Raw genomic sequence first — 24,288 nt, forward strand, 5'->3', positions numbered from 1 at the left:
AACAAGCAGAGAGGGAAGCAGACCAGGTCCTCCTTTTTGCAGTAGGGCAGGGAGTCACAACCCACCAGATGCACCGAGGGACCCTGATGAGAGAAACTTGGTACGAGGGGTCTGGGATGGGACCGATGCAGCCCGATGACTGGTTGGGTGTCTTAGAGCAAGTGACATTCTCCCCACCCCCGTCCAAGGAGGCCTGTTTGCCCCTCTGTAAGGGTGAGGGATTGCCTAGGTGGTCTCACAAGCCCCTTCCAGTTCTAAGTCTAGAACAGAGAGCCCTGAGGGGTCCCCAGGGTTCCCACGCCCCACCCCACCCCACCCATCTACCTGGGTCAGGACCCTGTGTGCAAGGCCCTGCCCTAGCCCCAACGCACCTCTCCACCCTATCTGCTGCCCCTCTGGCTCTTCCTCACTCCTCCGCCTGCCTGCTTACCCTCACCTTGCCCAGCCCCTCTGCTGCCCCGTGCTTTTCTGCACGTCCCTCCTGCCAGGGGACAGACCAACTAAAAATAGTCCCTGCAGCCTTTCTCGCCCACAGCTGCCCAAAGAGCAGGAAACGAGGGGGGCAGGGAGGCCCGTGTCCTGCTCTCCCCCACAAACTCCCAGCTCCAAACCAAGTCCAGCGCTCCAGCCTGGGGCTGGTGCCAACTTGGCCATCTCAGGGGCATCCCACACCCCTTCCCAAGGGGGACGCCTGCCCATAAGTGCCTACAATCCTAGAGCTGTCCCTGCCCTCCAAGAGGAGGAGAGAGGAGGCAAGCAGTCTAGAGGGAAACCTTCCCAATTTCTGACAAATCAGTGCCAACCACATTGTGGGCACCGAGAGGGCAGGGCCTGGCTCCACTGACTGGTCTTTTGAGGGCAGAGGGAATTGGCATGGGGAAGTTTGTGCTGGTTTCCTTCATCCTGGCCCAGCTGGAGAGAAGACGGAATAGTGCCCCAGCCTCAATTATGCTAATCCCCTGCTCCCCCAAATGTGGGGGTATGGACATAGAGGTTTCAATGGCCACCCCCAGATACCATGGGAAAAAAAGCTAAAAAGGATAGCAGTAGATCCTGGCTGCCCACATGTAAAGATGGAAGCCTGGAGGCGAGAACAGGCCATGCCTGCCAGGCAGGGCATGTGCTGCCCCCAAGCTGAGTCAGAGGCTAGAAGGGAGGAGTCGGGGGACTGTGGTGCCCCCACCCCTATCCCACCTGGGATTCTTGACACCTCCCAGCCCAGGGAGAATGCCCTCCCCACACAGGGAGGCAGGAAACCAGCTTAGCGACTCTCTGGAGGCCTGCAGAGCAACCCTGCACCAGAGGCAGGCGGGAAACCCAGGAGTCCTGGCGCCCAGCCCAGAGAGTGAGTGAGAGAAATACCTTCCAGGGGAGGAAACAACCCAGAGTGAGGCAGACACATGCTGCCCCCAGCAGCTCCCAGATGTGACCCACAGGGGGGAACTGGCCAAAGGGGCTGGATGGGGAAAGTGCACATATTTCCCAACAAGAAGAGAGAAGAAAGAGGGGCCATGGGGATGGTGGGAGGAAAGGCAGGGCAAGCCTGGCTCTCACCTGCTGTCCTCTCCTCCAGGTCAGTCAGAGATGGTGACATTAAGGCCACCAAAGATCAAAGAGGTCCTGGGGTCCTGGGCAGGTCTCTCCCTCCCCAGGTCTTCATTCCTAGCTTCCTCTGGCACCCCTTCCCCGGGGCCAAGCCAAGTCAGGAGTCCGCAGGCCCACGGTGGTGCCTGGGAGGCCTGGACAGTGCCAGGGGCAGCCCTCATACCATCCTCCCACTGGCTTACCCCCCACCCCCCGCCTGCTCTCAGCCGTCACACAGATCTCAGCTGTCCAATCCGATTAGGGCCCCTGTCCAGTGAGCCGGACAAGGAGGCCACTGGGCAGGGGAGAGACAGGGACAAGGACGCTGAGCAGGAATGGCAGAAGGAAGGTGGAGAAGGTGTGGAGCCCCAGAGGAAGAAAAGCCTGGTGGAGAGATCTGTCCTCTCTGACCACAGGCTCTCTGGCCACAGCTACCACCTGCATTAGGGTAATTCCACAGCCCTGGGGGCAATGGCCTGCCTGGTTCTGCCATCCCGCAGATGGGCAAGGATGGGGGTGGGGGAGCCAAGGCAGAGAGGGTGACCTAGATTTAGGAAGAGAATCCTGTCTGAGAACCCCCATCCCCCACCCCAGCCATAACTACTATTTGCACCAGGCTGCCCAGCACACTATCCTCTGGGGTCTTTATAGAGGTGTCCCTCTCAAGCGAGTGGGGCTTGCTACCGATAGCCATTTTTTACAAATGAAGAAACTAAGTCGGCTGTCTTCCTGGTGTTGGCCTCACTGAAATAAATGCTCCTGTCTCACCAAAACAACAATAAAAAAAAAAAAAGAAGAAGAAGAAGAAAAGAAAGAAACTGAGCCTTCAGTATAAATGCATAGACATGCTCACACTCAGAATCTCTGCTTCCTGAGTCTAGAGCAGAACTAAGTCTGAAGTCACTCCATTATCCACCCTTTCCTCCAAAACCAAACCTTCCGGGAGCCAGGGAGTCACGGAGAAATGCAAAGCATACCCCACACCTCGATAGAGTTACCAGATGGGGACACGCCACCCACTCCACCCCACAGAGAGCTACAGGGCTTCCCCCAAAGTGTGACCAGCCTTTCCTATCATTCTTCCCCAGTCGGCTACGCTCAGAGGCAGTACACACACACATTCACAGTTACTCAGACAAGTCATACATCCCTCCTGCAAACCCACTAAGCCAGAATGAGATGCCCTACATCTTCAGAGAGCAGGCTTTGTCAGCCCCCAACTAGAGGGAAAAATAAGCCACTGTAAACAGTAGGTGCCATTCAGCCCTTTCCCAGGGAGCCTGTAGGAGGGGAGAAGCCTGGGGGTAACACCAGGAGCCTGAGGCTCTGAAAGCCGAGAAACCCAGGGAGCTGGCATGGCTGGGTGGCCTCCCTGATCTGGTCCACACCCCCTTCCCCAGCCATCTGGGCTGAGTCTGTGCTGGCCTGGGCCACACTCTGGGATCTCTCCCTGTCGTCGATGCACACAGCCACCTTTATCAGAAGCTTATAGATCTTAAAACCACAAGGTCTACACACACACACACACACACACACACACACGGGGGTGGGGGGGTGTTTCTTGCAATAGGTGCCAAGGTGTTGGCAGAGATGGGGGCTCCAAGCTGAAAGAACTTTCCCTAGAGGAACAGGTCACCAAAACGCACTCACAACCTCCACTACCCTCCAGCAAAGCCTTTAGCACCCAAGTGTGAGATGAGCCCGGAAAGGGGCATCGGGTCCCCTAGAAGGTGAGTAGGGAGCTGGGGGATGCCCAAGTCCCAAGCTCTTGGGGCGGGGAGGCCGGGAGGAAGCCGGAGAGAAATCCCCCGGAGGCTCCCGTCCCTCTCCCGCTCCCTCCGCTATCCGCCCGTCACCGCCAATTCTCCCGTCGAGGTGAGGTGGGGGAAGGGGGATTAAGCAATACTGCAAAGGAGGGTGCAAGGGCGTGGGGCCTGGGCAGACCTCCCCCTTCCACTTTCCATTCTTAGCCTGAGATCGGGCAGCGCCGAGACGGGGGGGCGGGGGGGCAGCGCAGGAAGGGCGCTGTAGGGTGCGAGGGCTCCGAGCTCTCAGACACCCCACTGTTCCCAGGCTCCCACCTCCCAGGACCACAGTGAGCAGTGGGGGAGGAGGGATGGGGAAAGCCTGAACTGGCGAGAGGGAAACGACCCCATCAGCAGCTGGGAAGCCCGGCGGAAGGCGGCCGAGGGGGAATTGGGAAGGGGTGCGCACGGTCCTACCTGCTCAGGTGCGTGCTGGCAGGGGGGCGATGGGGTTCCCAGGAGAACCGGGGAAGCCCTCTCAGCTCGATTCAGGATTCCCCCCTGCTTCTGGGTTAGGCTGCTGCAAGAGGCTCGGGTTCCCGTTGGGTCCTAAAGCCCACTCTCCAAACAGGAGGCTCTCCCGCCCTCTTCCCCCAGCCCTGCCTGGGTCAGCGGGTGCAGAGCTGACTGATGGGGCTGAAGGAACTCACTGGGAGAAAGGCGGCGATCTGAGTCATGGGCTGGGGACCGGAACAGTGCTCAGTCTCAAATGCACAGCACAGGCATAAGGGTAGGATAATATTTGACAAGAGGAAAAAGACATGTCTTCCTGCCTGTCCCCAGCAGATGATTTGGGCTTTGATGCTGAAGATGGGGGTTAAGATTTCCTTCCTTATCACTCCTGCTAAGCCACTGAGCCATTGAGAATTTGGGGATAGAGGCATTCACCCCATGACCCTCATAGGGCACGTCCAGGGACCCCTCCCCACTATTCCCAAATACCTAGGAGGCCCCCAGGGGAGGAGGGGGCGATCCCCACACCACCCTGTGCCGCGGAAGTAACAGGGTGGCAGTTGGAAGCTGATAGAGTTTCATACCCCGGTGGCAGCGCCAGTTGTGTGTACCCGGGGGTGTGTCAAAGTGGGCAGACATGTACATACAGGTGAGAGCGTGAGCAAGTGGGGCTGGGGGACTTTGGGTTACAACCCTCACCAGAAATGGCAATTGTCAGTGGAAGAATGAATGAGATGCAGAACCGAGAGGTCACCTGATGCCACTACCCAGCCCTTAATAGGATCTCCTGAAACTTTACCAGAATGAATACGGTAAAGAAAGAGAATATTTATCACAGGTACCATGGGGGATAAATATAGGGGGCAGAGGGGCCTCTTAGCACAATTAGATCAACTTCAAGGTTACGGATCCAATTTAGAATAGGTGATCTTCTCAGTGGCTCAAAACGAGGCATTGGGATTTGGGGTTGGTGGGCCAGGGAAAGGTGGATGGGAGCTGCAGAGGGCTGGAGCGAGACTATTTTGCAAGGAGAGTTGCACAGATCTCCAGCAGCAGCAGAGCAGGCAAAGTGTCATGGGGTGAAGGGCCGGGGGAAGTCAGGGACATATTCGAGGGCAGGGAGAAAGCATGGCCTCTTCCTAGAAGGGGAGAGGGCAGCAATGTTGCATCTACCTCCTTCTCTGTCTTACAGGAAGGACTGAGCAAGGGAGCTAGACGGAATGGATGGAGGCCCCAGGGTGGAGTCCATGGGGTGAGCTCAGGTCAAGCCTTTCTCCCTAACGTGCCTCAGTTCCCTCCCAGCTGTTAACCAGGGCTCTTGGTTCTTCCCAGGCAGTTAATGAGTGTTTACAAAAGAACTTGGAGATCCTCAGATCTCAGCTGGGCCGCCACTCCAGTTATAAAGCCCAATAAGGGCTGAGTGTTATTTGGAGAGGGGAGGAGTAGGGCATCAGGGAAACAGACTACCCTCTTACAAACTAAGGATAAACCGAGCTCAGAGAGGCGCAGAAGCCTCTGCTGCCACAGGATATCCTGGTGCCCAGGGATGGAGGTCACGTACCCCAGTACCTCCAACCACCACCAAAGGCTGGCCTCCGACTAACTGCAGGCAGAACCCAGACTAGCAGCTGGTCTTCATTAACTCTAGCTTTTTCTCACCCCCCACCGTGAACCCACGGCTGGCTTCTCCGGGCCTAGGCTAGAGGGGGCTGCCCTAGCCCGACCTTGCAGCTGACTGGGGGGAGGGGGGCCACACCACACCAGAGGCCAAGTTACCAGCTGAAAATAAAGTTGGAAGCAAGATTCCCTGTCCCCACCGGGAGCAAAGAAAGAGGAAAGCAAAGAGTGTGGGGGTGAGAGGGTGGAGGTGGGGGAATTTAGGGCAAACAGCAGGCAGTGAAGTCAGCTGGATAGAGGCCCAGAAACCCCCACACCCTGGGGCCAAGTCTTACTCCAGCTTTGCTTTCAGCTTGAGTCTTGGCTAGGCCCCAAACTAGGGAAGGCCCTGGCTGCCCCTTCCCGCCTCCCTACCCCCACCTTTATTAAATACACATTTTATCTCTCAGCATCTTCATTATCTTAAGCGAAGGAGACAAGCAGTGGATGGCTCGGCGGCAGAGAGCGGCGGGGAGGGGGCGGTGTGGGGAGCAGACGCACCCTTGTTATAAAGTGCTGATCTAGCTCTTTCAGGCAGTGTGGGAAACAGAGGAGGGATCAAAGAGAGGGAGGCTGATTCAGAACTCAATTAGAGCTTTTTAAAAAAGGAGCTGGCTCTCTCCTTTCGCCAGTCTTCAGACAGCCTCTGCCCAGGCCCCTTGCACCCAATTAGCTTCTACTGCCAGTGCCTTGGGGCTGGGGTTGAAAATCACGGGAGGCCAGAGGGCACACCTCCTCCCCCCCACCACGGGGGCGGGGGCAGAATGCACTTCCGAGAAATGGGAGACCTACACTGTTTGCCACTTACAAGACTCCGTGTCAGAGGGCACCCTACATCTTCAGTTGGAACCCGAGATCTTAACTTTCCTCAAGAGTTGAAAAGTGGGACACCAGAGGTGTGTTCCTCCCTGATCCCTTGCCAGCTAGAGACACAGCTTCTGGCCCATCCCTAGGGACACTAGGAACATCCAGGCAGGCACCCATCTTATCTTCCCAGCCCATAGGTAGGGCGTGCTCTCTCTCTCCAAACCCGAGGCTTCCTGGGAGCAACATGGAAGTTGCCTCAAGCAAAATGCCACTACATCAGAGGGAGAGATTGGTACGCATCTGCGAGGCCAATAGAGGCCAATAAACGCTCCACAATGTGTCAAGACACATCTTGTTAAGATGGAGCACCCTTCTTTTACAGGCGCCTACTCCACCTCCATGAAGAAACACGGGCAATGTTTACCTCCGGAAGGCAGCGTCTTCCTTGGTTCATTTGTCTGTTCATTCGACAACTGTTTACTGAATACCTACCAGGTCCCGGACATTGTACTATGTGCTGGGGACAGACACAAATGTAACATCTCAAACTTGGCTCTTTCTTTTGGTCTCCCTCAGTAGTCAAGGCAACACCTCTCAATGGATATTTTTGAGAATCCCCAAGATGTATCTCCATCCTCCCTCCCAGGTCTCATTAGTAGATCTTAAAAGGGCACTTAATGATGGCAGGGAGCAATGGATGGGGTTGGGGGGTGGGCAGCAAATAGAGCTCCGTCAAGATTTTTGATCTCTGGGTAGCTTGGACCTCACACATTCTTGCCAGTTATCTCACCACAGGCAAGTCTTTGCTGAGCCAGAAAGGTCAGTGGCAGCTCTGGGGTTGAAACTCACACCAATTTTATTGTGTCTATGTTCTTTCCATGGCAATACCCACTAACACTCTATGGAACTATATCTGCTTCTTTGAAGAAAAATAAATCGGGATGTAGACACACACCCCACCACCTTCAAGAGGAAGAATGTGGGTCAGCATCTTTGCCTCTACTCCATGTGAAACAGGGAACGATCCTGGCAGAAACTAGTAACCACAAGCCCAGCCCATCCCTCTAAAAATCCCACTACCTTCCCATAGCTCTCAGCTCCAGTGAGAAAAGCCAGCAAGAAAAGGACTTTCTTCCTCTTCTCAGTCTGCTCCCCGGCTGTCTGAATTACACTTAAGACTTCACTGACAAACATACATCAGCTTTTGCTCCCACAAGGGCAGCGGAAGCCAAGCAGGGACTCTAAGTCTGCTTCACGCATCATTGACAGAACCAACCCTGTTCCAATTGCTGAAGTCTTAAGAGCAGCAATGACCTAGAAATTGACAGTGGGGGGAGAACTGAAAGAAAGGAAACTAACAACCCAGTACAGAGAAAACCCTATTTCCAAATACCAGGGGAAAGGGAGAGAGAAGAGGTAGAGGGGAAAGAAATTTGGCCCCTTTGAATCTGCAAATACGATCTTGGCTCTGAGCCATGGAGGATACATAGCAGCCCCACTGCGAGTCAAGCCATGTTCCTGACTCAAGCCCTACAGTTAAGAGGAAGGCGCCAAGCCTCAAACACAACGAGGTGGGGAGGCCGCTCCTTTCTGGGCAGGATCCTACTGTGGACACAGAACAGACAGCAGCTGCCCACAGTGTGGAAACAAACTGTAAAGCAGTCACGTCTCTTAAGGCTGCAGCATCCAATAAAATGTAATTTAAATCAAGCCTCGCATCTGTTCTCAATCCCATTCAGGCTCTGCTTTCCATCAGCCTTCGGACAATCTTTGCAATTATGCTTGTTAACCCTTGTAGCCCCAGACGCTCTCGGGCTTCTAGGTATGAAACCATTTTCCACTCACAAGTGACCCTCAGAGGGAGTGAGTGCTATAGGAAAGGTGAGAGGGCGAGAAGGACACTCAGACTAGTCTGCAGACCCTGCTCTGCCACACCCGCGGCTGGCTGGTGTTCATTTCAGAGGGCTGTGTGTCCTTCTTCTATCCCATACCATCTGCTGTAGCCCAGATCACATTGCAAGGATACAGTGGGCAGCATGAATGAAACAGTGGCCAACAGATCATTTGTACAATATCAAGTTCCTAAATTCAAGTCATGTCAGAAGCAAAAGAGCTGGGAGAAGCATAGACTTGGTCACGGGCTCTCAGACCATTCCTATCACACATGGCTGGCATTCCAGGCATCTGCTTGAGTTATGAAAGTATAGCCATCTCCTCAAAAGAGCAAACTTAGGTTTTCCCCCCCTCCCCTCTAAACTACCCCAGCCTCATGCCTGCACTTTTAAGGCAGCCAGTGTGTTATAATAGTGCCCTCTGGTGTCCCCCTCACAAGTTACCATCGAATGCCTTTGGAAATCAAACCCAGGAAAGGGAAGATTTGAGTGGCCATATGGATTAATTTATCTAATAAGACTGGAAAATTCTGAGGTTTAGATGAAAATCCAAACCCAAATAAAGGACTCTGGAAACAAGTGGCTTCATCTGAGGGCAGCTAAGACTATGCAACAGTTTGGGGAGAAATTTTTACATTGTCTGCTGAAAAGTCTGAGGTCTCTTGAAATGTGAATGCTTAAAAAGACAAAGAATGCAACTTGGAAATAAATATATTCACAGTCCATAGTTACATTCCTTTTACCACCCCCACAACCTTGGCAGTGTCCAAGAAACTCAATGAGTCTTTAAAACATCACAATGTGGATGTGCAACGTGAACACAGTATACTCCAAAAAGAAAAAAAGTCTTTGAGCAAAGTGTCCTCCAGATCTCCATGTAGACTTGCTTATTTTCCTGGAACATCCTTTTTCATTCTTTTTACTCTAGCCCCAAAGTTCTTTAAAATACACCAATGTTTGAAGAAACTAAGAGGTAAGTACAGGCAACATTCCACAGCATAAATCCTGACTATATACTGTAACACAAGCATATTGATTAGAGACATACAGGAGGTGGAGGTAGTGAATATAATTAAAAAGAATCTACTTGGTAATTTTTAATGCATTAAAATAAGGCCCAAAATCATTGTTCTGTGCTAATATTCATGAATCAATAGATTAAAATTTATCAGTTTCACATTTAAAAAGCTAGTATTTCGGGGCACCTGGCAGGCTCAGTCAGAAGAGCATGCCACTTTCGTTAGAGCCCCATGTTGGGTGTACAGATTACTTAAAATGAAATAAAATCTTAAAAAAAAAAAAAGTCATATTTGTTTTCAGACCTGCAGACTTGAATGCATAAAGTACTAAAATGAAGACTCCAGAGCTCTTTAAATGCCAGCTGGATACTTTCAGGTAGCATATTAGTATAAAAAAAGAATTTAAGGCAATCCAGTAGCTAAGATATTTCCAATTAAAGCTTTGTCTTTTAGGGCATGCTCTACTTCCTTCTCTTCAATCTTCAAAGACACCTGGAGGAAGAGAAAAGGACTTTTCACGGTGGAGAACTCACAAAAGCCAAGTTTTTATTACATAAACTTCTATCACGTTGAACTTTTGTCCCAAGAGGCAGGCAAGTTAAACACTGCTTTGTCAATGGTCTGCAGAAAATACCTCATTCATACCAAGTCCCATCCTCCCAGATCTTCAACGCTACCTACCAAAAAAAAAAAAAAAAAAGTTTACCTAACTGTGGTCATATTTAAATCTTTACTTTAGCAAAAAAAGATAAGCTCCAAAACAGGACAATTAAAAGCATTATCACAAAGAAGCGGTTAGGGGCAGCCCAGGTGGCTCAGCAGTTTAGTGCCTGCCGTCGGCCGGGGTGGTGATCCTGGAGACCCAGAATCGAGTCCCATGTCCCATGAAGACTCCCTGCATGGGGCCTGCTTCTCCTGCTTGTGTCTCTGCCTTTTTCTCTGCATCTCTCTGTGTCTCTCATGGATAAATAAATAAAATCTTAAAAAAAAAAAAAAAAAAGAAGAAGAAGAAGAAGAAGCAGTTAGTTGTACCTTTGTGAAGCGGGTTTCCTTGTTTTTCTTTAATCCTAAAATGCCCCTGGCCTCCAAGAGTCCTGAAAGTGACAAACACTCGGACTGGTCCACAGCTGCCACCTGCTGTTTGCGACAGACGTTACTATAGGCTTCGTATAACTGGAAGGAAGAAGGGAGAACAAACGTTGTTGAAAAGTTCTACCTCTTGTAACCTTATAATTTTGTTTAAAAGTGTGAATTTGCGGGCAGCCCTGGTGGTGCAGTGGTTTAGCGCTGCCTGCAGCCCGGGGCATGATCCTGGAGACCCTGGATGGAGTCCCATGTCGGGCTCTCTGCATGGAGCCTGCTTCTCCCTCGGCCTGTGTCTCTGCCTTTCTCTCTCTCTGTGTCTCTATGAATAAATAAATAAAATCTTAAAAAAAAAAAAAGGTGTGAATTTGCATTTATAAGTTATCCGAAAACCCCAATTTTCCCTCTTTTTAAAAATTTTTAAAAGATTTTACTTATTTATTCATGAGAGACTGAGAGAGAGAGAGAAAGAGAGAGAGAGGCAGAGAGACAGGTAGAGGGAGAAGCAGGCTCCTTGTAGTGAGCCCAATGTGGGACTTGATCCCCAGATCAGGATCACACCCTGACCTGAAGGCAGACGCTCAACCGCTGAGCCACCCAAGCATCCCCTTCTTTTCAATAAAATCCTTGAACAGGGGGTGCCTGAGTGGCTCAGTGGTTGAACATCTGCCTTGGGCTCAGGATGTGATCCTGGGGTCCTGGGACCATGTCCCACATTGGGCTCCCTACAGGGAGCCTGCTTCTCCCTCTACCAATGTCTCTGCCTCTCTCTCTATGTCTCTCATCGATAAATAAATAAAATCTTAAAAAAAAAAAAAAAAGATCCTTGAACAGGCTTTTTGTAGATATTGCCAAAACCTCTACTGGAAAGCAGGAGCAGGAGCTGTATATACTTTATAGGGAGAGGGAGAAATGAAGGGGAGGAGATGAATGGAAAATTCTTAACCACAACCCAAGGGAAATAAAGTCAGCTGCCTTTTATATGGGACCAGTATTTGTTCTTACTGTTAAAAACCCATTCTTAATTCCTATCAGTTAAAGCATAATAGGCCATTTGGACAATATTTGCTCTGCAAAGCATTCTCATCCACTCCAGTTCCATCTGCTGAGATTCTCCACTCACCTTCCCCAGAGTGACCTCTTTGATTTTCAGCTGCCGGATCAAGAGGAGCAAAGAGCAGACCAAGATCTTCTGCTGAAGAGGGAAGGAATCTTGTGCTCCTTCTTTGCTCAAAGTCATTCTGTTACCATCAACTTCTGAGATGACTTGGGAAATGTGAATAAGACCAACCCGCTTGGGAACCAGTGACTCAGAGGGTGATGTGCCTAAAAAGTAAATAAATCAAGCTTCATTAGATTTTTAAAATATCATACATATTGAGACAGATGATACTAAATTTTAGTTGGAGGAAATTCAAGTGCTGTCATGAGGTAGCAAAGCAGAGGTTCCAATTCTATAACTCTAAGTCAAAGGATGAAAGTGCTATCTTCAGAAAGATGATGGCTTGGAAAACAGGGTTATCCTTTTTCTGCACAGAATGATGGGCTGTTTTGTCCTATAGAATGCCATTTAATGTCAGAGAGACAAAATCCACCTCATGAAAGAATAAGGACTAGACAGAGAACTACTGTATTCTGCCTCAGAAATTCTCAGTATCTTGAAGATGAAAAAGAAGAGAACCTTGAAGTAAAGAGGATTGTGCCTAGTAATTAAGAAAGGTAAAAAAGTTGTAAGAATTACCTAATACTTTCAAATGAGTGGCTAAATGTGGACAATAAAGTGAATCCTACATAAGTCCTCTAGATAGCTTCCCCAAATGACCTTTGAGGTTTGGTTCACTTGCCTAAGATGATCTACAATAGAGCAACACTTGAGAAAATGTCATTGGATATCTTAGCAGATAGCACCATCTGAGAGGCCGGAGGTTGGGGAGCTGCCAACAAGATGCCTAGTACTATGGCCTCATTGTTTGGAGATGCATGAATTGCAAGACAGAGGAGGGATTTGCTGTAACAACCTTTGCCTAAATTACTTCCTCAGACCATGTGCAGTTGCCCCAAAGAAATTTACTTCTATTTCATTACCATAACCAGGATGCTAACGGTAGTGGAAAAACTAGAGATCACTGATTAAGTAGCAGAATCTTAAAAGCTGAAAGGAATTTAGAGGTCTCTTCTTGCTCCCTACCCCAACAATTTCAACTAGTGGCCATCTATCCAGTTTTTGTTTGAATATTTTTTTAAGATTTTATTAATTTATTCATGAGAGACAGAAAGAGAGAGAGAGGCAGAGAGAGAGAGAGAGAGGCAGAGAGAAGTAGGCTCCATGCAGGGAGCCTGACGTGGGACTCCCTGGGTCTCCAGGATCAGGCCCTGGGCTGAAGGTGGCGCTAGACCACTGAGACACCAGGCTGCCCTGTTTGAATACTTTCAAAGCTAGGGAACCCACCTACACGTCAAAGAAGCCCAGTAAGCACTTTTTATTAGAAAGTGCCAGTCTTGGGGTGCCTGAGTGGCTCATTTGGTTAAGCATAGACTCTTGATTTTGGCTCAGGTCATGATCTCAGGATCATGAGATTGAGCCCCCCCCCCCAGCATGGAGCCTGCTTAAAATTCTCTCTCCCTCTGCCCCTCCCCACTTGTAGGCTCCCACTCAAGAAAGAAAGAAAGAAAGAAAGAAAGAAAAGAAAGAAAGAAAGAAAGAAAGAAAGAAAGAAAGAAAGAAAGAAAGAAAGAAAAGAAGAAGAAAGAAAGAAGAAAGAAAGAAAGAAAGAAAGAAGAAAGAAAAGAAGAAGAAAGAAGAAAGAAAGAAGAAAGAAAGAAAAAGAAAGAAAGAAAGAAAGAAAGAAAGAAAGAAAGAAAGAAAAAAAAAAAAAAAAAGAGCCTTTTTATATTTAGTTGAAGTAAGCCTCCGTATAGCTTTCTAGAACCATCAAAAGCTAATCACACATACCAGAGGTCAAAGACAGGTATTAGGTTAGTCTAATAATTTATGCCAGAAACTTACAACCTCCTTTAGCTACGTGTGTGCCAGTGGTGCTCACAAGGGTACTGACAAGCCTAAATGTCATTGGTAGGGGACAAAGGAATAATTTGAAAAGTTAAAGAGAAAGCAGTATCTCATCTATATCTGTATCACCTGCCATCAGCCTAAGCACTGAAATATTTTTATTAATTATTTTTCAACAAATTGATGAGAAAGAAAAGAAGAAAGAAAAGGAAATAAAAAAGAAAAGAATAGAAAGAAGGAAAGATGTTTTCTGTGGAACTATAATGTTAGAAACAATTTTTGATAACTCTCAACCAGTGCAGGAGTGAAAGAGGAAAGAAACAATCAAATCAGACTGTCCTGTTTCTAAAGATTAACACTGAATATTAAATACCAACAAGATATGTAGTTCATGGCCATTTTACTTCTGCCATGACTAAAAGAACAGGCTAACAGAAAGGAAAATTAATTTCATTTTATTTTTTTTAAAAGAATTTATTTATTTATTCATGACAGACAGAGAGAGAGAGAGACAGAGACACAGGCAGAGGCAGAAGCAGGCTCCATGCAGGGAGTCTGACGTGGGACTGGATCCCAGGTCTCCAGGATCACGCCCCGGGCCAAAGCCATCGCCAAACCACTGGGCCACCTGGGCTGCCCAGGAAAATTAATTTTATCATTTTTATAACTGCCCACTGTAGCAATATCATCTTTGTACCTCCACCTTCCTAGACTTGTCTAAAGGCTTGAGATATCACATGTTGAACTGGATTCTTTCACTGTCTGACTGACTTACTTTCCTCTCACCTATATCAAGACCTAAAGTGAGTGTGCTAGCTTCGGCAGCACATATACTAAAAATTGGAATGATACAGAGAAGATTAGCATGGCCTCTGTGCAAGGATGACATGCAAATGCGTGAAGCATTCCATATTTTTTTAAATTTTATTTATTTATTCATGAGAGACACACAGAGAGAGGCACAGACACAGGCAGAGGGAGAAGCAGGCTCCATTCCATGCAGGGAGCCTGACATGGGACTCGATCCCAGGTCTCCAGGACCACACCCGAGACTGAAGGTGGCGTTAAGCCACTGAGCCACCTGGGCTGCCCGCATTCCATATTTTTGGGTAACTGAGGAGGGCACTTGATGGCATGAGCATTGGGTGTTATATTATATGTTGGCAAATCAAACTTCAATAAAAACAAAACAAAACAAAAAGACCTAAAGTGAACGCCATACAAGAACCCAGAGGGAAACTGATCAAGCCTTACTGCCTACAATTTTCATTTCCAGAGCTCAGAAAGAAAACTTGGGACACCTGGGTGGCTCAGTGGTTGAGCAACTGCCTTGGGCCCAGGGCGTGATCCTGGGGTCCCGGGATCAAGTCCCACATCGGGCTCCCTGCATGGAGCCTGCTTCTCTCTGTCTGTTGTCTCTGCCTCTCTCTGTGTGTGTCTCTCATGAATAAATAAATAAAATATTAAAAAAAAAAAAGAAAACTTATCATGACCTAACCATTTATGTAATACACTAGGGAACTCGTTTTCACCAATGCATGGACTATAGCACAGACAGGCCAGATTGAAGTAAAGTAGATGAAACTGACAAAAAAGACAGACAAATAGAAAAGGGTAAGTGTGGATTTAACTATGTTCATTTCATCTTTCTACCTCTTTTCTCAGAAAAGTTAAGCTTCCAATTATAAAGGAAGATGGGAAAGAGATAAACTACTTACATTCAGACAGCGGTTTGAGGACAGTCTGGCTTTTGACATCCGACTCTACAATTTCAATAGCTCTCCTATACAAAAAATTTCTGAAATTAATTTAGGCTGAGCCAAACCAAACACCACACCAAACCACCAAGCTCAAAAACAGACACATGTTTTATAATTTTAAAGACCCCAAACAAAACTTGGTTATGTCTCAGCTAAAGGGGACTTAGTTGCCTTGAAATAATTCATGGACTAGGGAATCCGAGAAACTTTCAACACTATATAGTTTCCTCTTATAGATGCCAAGTAGGTCATCATACATTAAGCCAATAATAACATTTTGAAAGAGGAAAAAATGTCATGGATAGGAGAGAGGATATGTGGGTGGGTGACTGCCTACAGAGAGCCAGTACCACCCATACACACTGGACCTAAAAAGGAGTCCTCAGTTCTATATACATATATGTGTAGGCTAAACCACACCAGCCTACATGACTATTGCTCATAGCTGCAGTCTTTACTCAAGTAGTTTGCTGACTAGGGGAAACTTTGAAATCCAGGATCATGCCATCTAGCAATAGGAAGAGCTTACTCTCCCACTGCTGTCTCCAAAGCACTGTGCCCACAGGAAGCCATAAGCCAGACCTGGATCTTTTGCATGGCAGGCAGTAGGGGGAGGTTAGACCAGCGGGCCTGCACAGCAAGTATCATTTTAATGGACCCAGTGTCCCTACTGGGAAGGAAGAAATTTCATCAGTCAGCACAGAGGCTTTCCCCAGCAGGAGAGGCAGAGGATGGGAAGGGAGAGAGGTCTGGAGTACAAGTGTGGGGGACCACCAACTGGAGGAAGGGGTGCTCACAAAAGCAAAGGAAGGGAAAAAAGTCTAAAGGCAAAGATGGTTCAGGTCCATAAATAAACCTGCTTGAGACCAGCTAATGGAAAAGTAAACTGGAGTCTTTTTTAATACAAATGTAATTAACCAATCTATAATCACCACAGGGAGTGCCAGCAACATCTCATTTGTTTCTCCCTCTGTAGGTAATGGACTGATAATGTTTCAGACATTAACACGGTGGAAATGCAGAGCTCCCCACTGAGAAACAAGTCCTCCTTTCTGAGTGTAAAAAGTGGCAGAATGCAGCCTCTTAAGCCACATTCACTTGAGTTACATGAGACAATTAACAGCATTTCTTTTTTTAATAAAAGCAGCCAACAGTGCCATAACTCACCTGCAAACATCTAGCGCTTTTCGAACGTCTCCTGAAAGAGCAGAGACTTTTCGGGCACAGAACTGAATGGCAGCATTATCCAGAACCTGAGCTCTAGATACCTTTGGACAAGACATAGAAGATGACAGCATAAACTATATATGAGACTCCCCTTCTCTGTAATTTAGGTCCCAGACATAAATATTTTCACATTAAGTCTAAACTTGACTGGCCATCCTTTAGGGTCCAAGAGAGAAAAATTTATGCATTTATACATTTTGTAGGCATGTGGTAGAAGCTCAGGAATGGGGGGGGGGGGAGAGCAACCAGAAATTAGCAAAATGAATAAAATAAAATCTATTTGGTCATTTTCAAAAGAAAGTTTTCTCAAAGGCCCCATTTTTACAGGCCATTATAAAACTATTGAGAGGTGCCTCGCTGGCAGTTGGAAGAGCATGCGAGTCTTGATCTTGGGGTAATGAGCTTGAGCCTCACATTGGGCGTAGAGATTACTAAAAAATGGGAGGCCTGTGTGGCTCAGCGGCTGAGCATCTGCCTTTGGCCCAGGGCGTGATCCCAGAGTTCTGGAATCGAGTCCCACATTGGGCTCCCTGTGGGGAGCCTGCTTCTTCCTCTGACTAAGCCTCTGCCTCTCTCTGTGTCTCTCATGAATAAAGAACATCTTTAAAAAAAAAGAGAGAGAGAGAGAGAGATTGCTAAAAGCAAATAAACTTAAAAAGTGTCCATACAAAAGCGGGGAGAGGGAAGGAGCAGGGGGAAGAGCAGAGGGAGAATCAGACTCTACACTGAGTGTGCAACCCAATACAGAGCCCAGCATGGGGCTTGAACTCACAACCCTGAGATCAAGATCTGAGCTGAGGGATGCCTGGGTGGCTCAGTGGTTGAGCATCTGTCTTTGGCTCACGTCTTCATCCTGGGGTCCCCGCACTGGGCTCACCACAGGGAGCCTGCTTCTCCCTCTGCCTATGTCTCTGCCTCTCTGTGTCTCTCATGAATAAATAAATAAAATCCTAAAAAAAAAAAAAAAAAAAAAAACCAAACCCCAAGCTGAAATCAATAGTGGGATGCTTAACTGACTGAGCAACCAAGGCCTCTCTGATTTTTGTTCCAACAGTGAGGCATCCAATAAATGGAGCCTTGAGTGGAAATTCATATAAAAATGTTCTCAATATTGGGGGATCCCTGGGTGGTTCGGCGGTTTGGTGCCTGCCTTCAGCCCAGGGCGTGATCCTGGAGTCCCAGGATTGAGTCCCACGTCCGACTCCCTGCATGGAGCCAGCTTCTCCCTCTGCCTGTATCTCTGCCTCTCTCTGTGTTTCTCATGAATGGATAAATAAAATCTTTGGGGGAAAAAAAATGTTCTCACTATGGCCCACAGTAACTCCCTGCTGAGGAAAGCAATCTAAGCAAAAAATAAAAAATTTTAAGTAAGCTCCACACCCATTGTGGAGCCCAGTGTGGGGCTTGAACTCACACCCCTAAGACTGAGATCTGAGCTGAGATCAAGAGTCAGATCCTCAACTGACTGAGCCACCCAGGCGCCCCTCTAAGCAAAAATATTTTAGGACTGTTAGGTTTCCCCACCAGAGGTGATCCAAGGGACACATAATGTGGTACAATGGGGGGCACTTACCAGATCAAGCCGCTCCTGCAAGATAGTAGCTATCTGATTTTTGGTATAAGGTGGGAAGTTCAACAGCTGCGGCTTACATTTTTCTCTAGCTTGAAGCCTCGGCAGAATTCTGTCCGTGAGATCTAGAGTGTTAGCAATACCTAAGGAGGAGATAAATACTACCAATCATCACAGTCAAATCATCTCAAAGGAAAACTAAACCCTTTGAAAGCTGAACACAACTTCCAATTATAAGCCAGCATTCTGTCACTTATCACCCCACCCCCACCCCAATACTTATTAGGTAAGATAGACACAGTCATTTTAGAATGTTCTTTCCTTTTTTTTTTTTTTGGTGGGAATGTTCTTTTCAAGTTAGGTTTAGAACTGTTCACTGATAAGCAGGACCAGATACTCCAAAAGTCAACTTTTTCTGAAATGAAGTGTTACTTCATTTCTATTCAAATTTAACAAAACTGATTTTAGGTTAAAACTACTATTATTTTATAGTAACTTTTTCTTGTTTTTAAAAAGATTTTATTTATTTATTCATGAGAGATACACAGAGAGCCTGATGTAGGACTCAATCCCAGGACTCCAGGATCCCAGGACTCCAGGATCACGCCCTGAGCCGAAGGCACACCTCAACTGCTGTGTCACCCAGGTGTCCCAGTAACTTTTTCATCTTGATAAGAAAGCAGAAAGCTTAAGATGAAATAGGTGATAAGACGAAGAGATTAAAAAAAGAATTCTTTAGACCCATCCTGTAACAGCAACTGAGTACTAACCAATCAGCACCAATCGAGAATTGCTTAGCCAGGGCCATTCAAACAGTGTGTACAATACATCCTGCCCTTTGCTGTCCAGCTGATCCACCTCATCCAACACCAACACACTAGGTATAGAGAGAAACAATTAGCATCCATGTTCACCTTTCTAACTCTCCAATCTGTTAGATCTGGGCTGACTCCAGCTCATATTCCTACAACTGACACCAGTTTGAAGGTCATTATCTGTCCTTTCTCCAGTCCCTGTTACAATGATACCCCCACCATCGCACAAGTAATATACAGGTTTTTCAAACAATTAGTTTCAGAACATTTTTTTTTCCAATTTAAAATTAGGAGGTGTATTTTTCCTCTTTCTTTCCTTTTAAGCATATGTAACCACCTCTTGTACAGCAAATATAGGAAATGTTCTTTTCTTGTACAAACTGATAAATTCAAGAGACTAGATTGTGAGTCTGTGGGCAGCAGACTTCGCAGATTTTCACAGAACATGCAGCAGAGCAGTACTTACATCATGGGGCCCTTCTCTGCAGTCATATGGTTTTCCAGTTTCTTCATCATGTCCCTCCCAGCTGGCCTGGATACTTCTTCCTGACAAATCTCCTGAGCAATAGCTGGGAATACAGCCTGGGCATTCCTTAAGGACATGCAATTCAGCATGATAGTTTTAAAGTCTTTCAGTTCCTTCTAGAAAAATGCAAACATGAGAGATATTTAGCCCTCAGATAAAAGTTTTGATAGGACCTGAAAATGTCGTTGAGGAGTTAACATTATATAAAAGAATAATCTGCTCTCCTTTTGTTTGGAAAGATTTAGACAATAAAACTAAAAACATCTTATTTGAGGGAAGACTGAAATCCCCTAAGCACATCTACCTTTCTTAACCCTTAATAACCAAGTGTCATTTTAGCAAGACCATCATATTTCAGACTCTCCGTGTACCTCAAGGTCTTGCAGAATTCGGCTTAAGCAGGCAGTTTTTCCAGTTCCAGGAGCACCAGAAAGATAAAGACTTCCGGCTTTTTTCCCACAGATGTGCTCCCTCAGGAAATTCCTGATGACATTCATCTCCTTTTCCCTGGCAGGCAGCCGATCCGGGACAGCTGTATGGAGGACCAGCTTTGCTTGCTGGTAGCAAGTGCCTGTGTCAGACGTGAAAAGACAATTAGAGACAACAGAGGTGACTGAGAAGATCCACCGGGTTTCGTTTGGAGTCACCAGCCTTGTTGACCAGGCTGCGCTAAAAGTTGCCATGTAAGAACGAACCTTCTTGTTTGAACAGTCTCACACATGCAGGTTCTTTCTCCAGTGGACATCTCTGTTCAGGATTTGTTGTGACCTCTTGATCTTTTCGAACCGAGGAGTGGGTTTTGTTTTGGTGAGCTCTGGCTTGTTCTCTTTTGCTAGGAGACTTAATTGTCAGCTGATTGTCAAATACCAATCTGCGTCCCTTAGGTGAACCAGAGCAAGGGGGGCCATTCTCTTTCTTGCCTTGCTTTGGTGGAGAACAGGGTGGTAAATGAGGAGTGTTGCACAGATTGTCATCACCTGAAATATAGTAAAATCAAAATATGATCATCCATAGTAGTGGATACTAAAAGGACTTGCAAAGATCTCTGCTTTTCCCAGAAAGAGGCAAATTTCTATAGTCAAAACCACCAAAACAGAACCTCTCAGCTAGAAGCACATATTGGCCACCAGATGGCACTACTGAACGTAACAACCATTTGGTAGAAAGCAAAGGGGTTTAGTGGAATGAAAATTGTTCTAAAACAAGGTTTCCCATCTTGGCACCATTGAGATTGTGGACCAAATAATTCTTACGGAGGGCTGTCCTGTGCATTGTAGAATGTTTAGCAGATCCCTGGCCTTTATCCACTATACCAGTAGCACTCCCTCAGTTGTGACATCCAAAAATGTCTCCAGATACTGCCACATCACGCTTTATTTTGTTTAAAAACAAATGATCTGGGGATCCCTGGGTGGCTCAGCGGTTTAGCGCCTGCCTTTGGCCCGGGGTGTGATCCTGGAGTCCCGGGATCGAGTCCCACATCATGCTCCCTGCATAGAGCCTGCTTCTGCTTCTGAAAGTGTCTCTCATGAATAAATAAATAAAATCTTAAACAAACAAACAAAAAACAAATGATCTGAAACAAAAAAGGACTACCAACCAGTGTTCTAAAACAAGAAAAATAAAATAAAAAAAATAAAACAAGAATATCACTGCTTCTATTAATTTCACCACCAATGAGATGAGAGCTTCAGAATAGCTAACTGCCAAGTCATTTAAAACAATGACAGAACTAAGTTCAAAATTAAGGAATTGAAGATCAGAACTGTGAAACAGTGGCTTCACTCTGAAGTTCAGTAAATGAACTCGACATCCATTCTGAAAATAACCAAAGTGCACAATGTGGTCTTAACTGAACTTTGGAAGCTGCTTCAAAGAATGAGGCATCAGAGGTCAACAACTACAGGTCGAAATGTTGTACTTAAATGATGGATAGCTTACCCAAACGTTTTCTGGGGCTGAGAGGCAAAATTTTTACACAAGAACGGCGTGTGGCCTGGACATTGGTCAGTTCTAGTTTGGTGTCATCAGAGTTTTTAGCTTTGTTCAATGTCTGAGACTGCTTCTTTTTTGGAAATCTGATGGTAGCCTGTGACTGGGATCGGGTTTGAGGCATGATGGCAACACAGCTGGGTACAAAAAAAGATAATGGGACAGCCAGTCAATATGTAAAAGTCAAGGAAAATAGCTAACATGGAATTTATATCGATGAGCAACATTCCAATAAATTATAACAAGATTTTAGCATTTAGTTCTGCTTCACAGCCAAATCTGAGCAATAATAACACTTGCTGTCTACCTACTAGGTGTAACACCTACTAGGTGTTGTTATAAGCATTTTAGTTTTATTCTTTTTTTAAAAAAGGAATCTCTACACCCAATGTGGGGCTGGAACTGGGGACCCTGAGATCCTGAGTCCCATGCTCTACCGACTGAGCCAGCCCAGGGCCCCTTAGGCACTCACTAAGCACTCTTATTATCCTTATTTTACAGATGAGAAAACTCAGAGGCACAGAGGCCCAAAGCCATAGCAAACCAGGCATTCTGGCTCCAGAGCCCAAGTTCTTCACCACTTGAGTGATGCAATAAGAAGTTGATCTTAACAGATATGTGCAGTACTTTGAATTCCCTCCCTCACGGGGTGTGGCGTTATCACCAGCTTAGTCCAGCACCCTGCCACATTTGCAGTCCTCCCTCCGCCCGGCACTCGGTCCCCACTCCACACCCTAGCAATCCCACCCTGGGACGTCTCCCTCCTACAACAGTCAGCCCCTTTACTCCACGCACGACTGCCAGCCGACTCCCTTCCCTCACCCGACATCAGATCTCCAACCTCCGGCGACCTGAGCTCTTTTCCCCTCATTTCACCTCGGGCCTCAAGGAAGGCAGCGGCCCTCGCCATAGCCCCTCTCCCAATTCCGCTGCCTCCCAGACCCTAGGCCTCCCCGAGGAATCCTCTCCTCTCCACCTGACAAGGCTGAGTCACCTCAGTGCCGGCTCTTCCTCACGTCTCTCGCACACGGTTTCAAGGATTCTTCAGGTCAAGCTTCCGAATGAACTACACACCAGCAGCAGAAATGGCCCAGTCGCGCTCGCGCCAAATCTGCAGAGACGCAGCTTTGCCGCCTCCCGCCAAAGGCCGGCCAGGCTTCTGATTGGTTGTCGCTAGAGCGCCGCGCGCCTTGGCCAACGCCCCCTCCTTCGCGTCCGGTCCAGCCGGAAAGACCACAAACCAATAAGAGAGCCCCAGGTCTCCGAGCTACCTTGAGGCCACGCCCACCGAGCTGGGAACGGGCGGGGCGGGGGGACTCTACATCCGGGGCTTCCGCGGGAAGACGCAAGGTTACGGAGGGAGAGATTCTGGGTAAAGGCGAACCAGAATCGCCGCAAGGAGTGGCGGGAGTCGTAGTCTAAGCTGCAGGCGACTCTGTTTCCACGCCCTTCTTTCCACGGTAGGTACGGAGATGTGGTTGCCCCTGGTCACTGTCAAACCAATCCATTTTCATTACCCTAATGGGATACATTTTCAGAGAGCTACCACTTAACACCTATGATTTGGGGGGCGGCTCTGGCTGTCAAGCAGGATACTAGGCGCTTATTTATCTCATGTTCAACCCTGCAAAACACAAATCGAACGTGTGGAGGGTTAATTAGAGGTCATAGCATCTTGGCAGTGAAAAGCCTGGGACCTAGATTTCCTGATACTCAATTTTTTTTTTTTGTCAAGTTCTATATACATAAAGAAATGCACTACACTTCATCTCAGCATCCCCCTGATTTATGTTTCAAAAGTAAGAAATAGGACCAGGTCTTTGCTTTTGTTAAAAATAAAAATAATTTTCTGTGCACCTTCTCCTTAATTCCATTAATCCACACATTGTGGGTTGAGAGAATTATGGCCTTTTAATTTTAAAACCTTGTTTTATGGCTAAACACTAGGGTTTCAAGGCCAGAGAAGACCGCTATAGAAGAGGCAAGCTGAGCTTTTAATGAAAAATATAAATTAGAGCAGTAATTTACAGGCCAGCTTCCAAAGCTAATAACCTAGCTAAACCTCAGGTTACCTTGAAGGCCAAAACCCAATTCTAGATGATGCCAAGCATTTATCTTTCATCCTTCCGTTTCAAATGAAATAGAACAATGAAGCTGACAAATAGGAAAACAATGCTATTACAATCGTCAGTTAATTGTAGTTAGCTCATACAGGAGATAAGAGCAAATCCTGAGTGTTCAAGTATGCCAGGGACTGAGCTCAAGTATTTTACCTATACAACCTTATTCTCACAAGCACTGCATTAAGTTGGTATTATTTTCATTTTGCAAAGGAGGAAACTGAAATGGGTTGAGTAAATTTGCCCAAGGTCACACAACCAGTAAATGGAAGAGCTGGCATTTGAACTCAGGAAGTCTGACAGGAGCTCAAACACTTGACCACTTAAACATAGGAAGAGGTATTAGACAGATGCAGGTCCTAAACAGGAAGCCTTCTGTGTACTTCTAAATTGGAAGAGATGTGAAAATATAAAATAAAATAATAAAATAAATAAAATAAAATAAAAATAAATTGGGAGATGGGGGCTCCTGGCTGGCTCAGTAGGAGAAACAGGCAACTCTTGATCTTGGCGTTATGAGTTTGAGCCTTACTGGGGTGTAAAGATCACTTAAAGCTTTAAAAATAACAGGAAGAGATGGTGAGGGAGCACATTTTGGGAAGACTCTCTAGGAGCTGAAAACTACAACATAGTTTAGCTGCCTTGAATGAGAAAAGTGTTACCATAGAACAGAGGCTTTTCAACCAGATGGTATGTCTGATCTCTTAATGGAGCAACAGATCCCAGGAAGCTCATATATTTTGATAACCTGGGCGACTAAAAACCATCCTTACTAACCTGAAATGGTATCTGACCAGCTTTATGGGATAGTAAAAACCTCCCTCAGTTACAGTGGCTAGAGGGAGCCCAGGAAGCAATGGGTACTTCATATGCATCCTGGAGCCTAAGAAAACACTCACCAGGGGATCCCTAGGTGGCTCAGCGGTTTAGCGCCTGCCTTTAGCCCAGGGAATGATCCTGGAATCCCGG

At 46.9% G+C, this 24,288-nt stretch overlaps 1 protein-coding gene and 1 non-coding gene across 4 annotated transcripts; one reads left to right on the forward strand and one right to left on the reverse strand.

The window, feature by feature from the left end:
• Window positions 1-8,890: 8,890 nt before the first annotated feature.
• On the reverse strand, window positions 8,891-22,334 carry CDC6 (cell division cycle 6). 3 transcript variants are annotated; one of them, XM_025440318.3, is made up of 12 exons: window positions 22,194-22,334; window positions 21,149-21,336; window positions 19,903-20,184; window positions 19,579-19,778; window positions 19,148-19,323; window positions 18,637-18,743; window positions 17,870-18,009; window positions 16,237-16,337; window positions 15,028-15,092; window positions 11,423-11,625; window positions 10,249-10,389; window positions 8,891-9,708 (listed from the first exon to the last, which is right to left on the reverse strand). In XM_025440318.3, the coding sequence occupies exons 2-12, from the start codon at window positions 21,321-21,323 to the stop codon at window positions 9,619-9,621; spliced, it is 1,680 nt and encodes a 559-aa protein (XP_025296103.1). In that variant the 5' UTR covers window positions 21,324-21,336; window positions 22,194-22,334; the 3' UTR covers window positions 8,891-9,618. The 3 variants fall into 3 exon arrangements, with proteins under 3 accessions (XP_025296103.1, XP_025296104.1, XP_025296105.1); XM_025440319.3 differs by having other exon boundaries at window positions 22,176-22,316; XM_025440320.3 differs by lacking the exon at window positions 8,891-9,708 and adding an exon at window positions 9,746-9,893.
• LOC112655720 (U6 spliceosomal RNA) lies at window positions 14,119-14,226 on the forward strand. Its single transcript, XR_003133850.3, has one exon. It is a non-coding gene; the product is annotated as a U6 spliceosomal RNA (small nuclear RNA).
• Window positions 22,335-24,288: the final 1,954 nt, after the last annotated feature.

The sequence above is a fragment of the Canis lupus genome, chromosome 9 (assembly GCF_003254725.2).
Source record: "Canis lupus dingo isolate Sandy chromosome 9, ASM325472v2, whole genome shotgun sequence".
In the NCBI taxonomy this organism is placed as follows: Eukaryota; Metazoa; Chordata; class Mammalia; order Carnivora; family Canidae; genus Canis; species Canis lupus.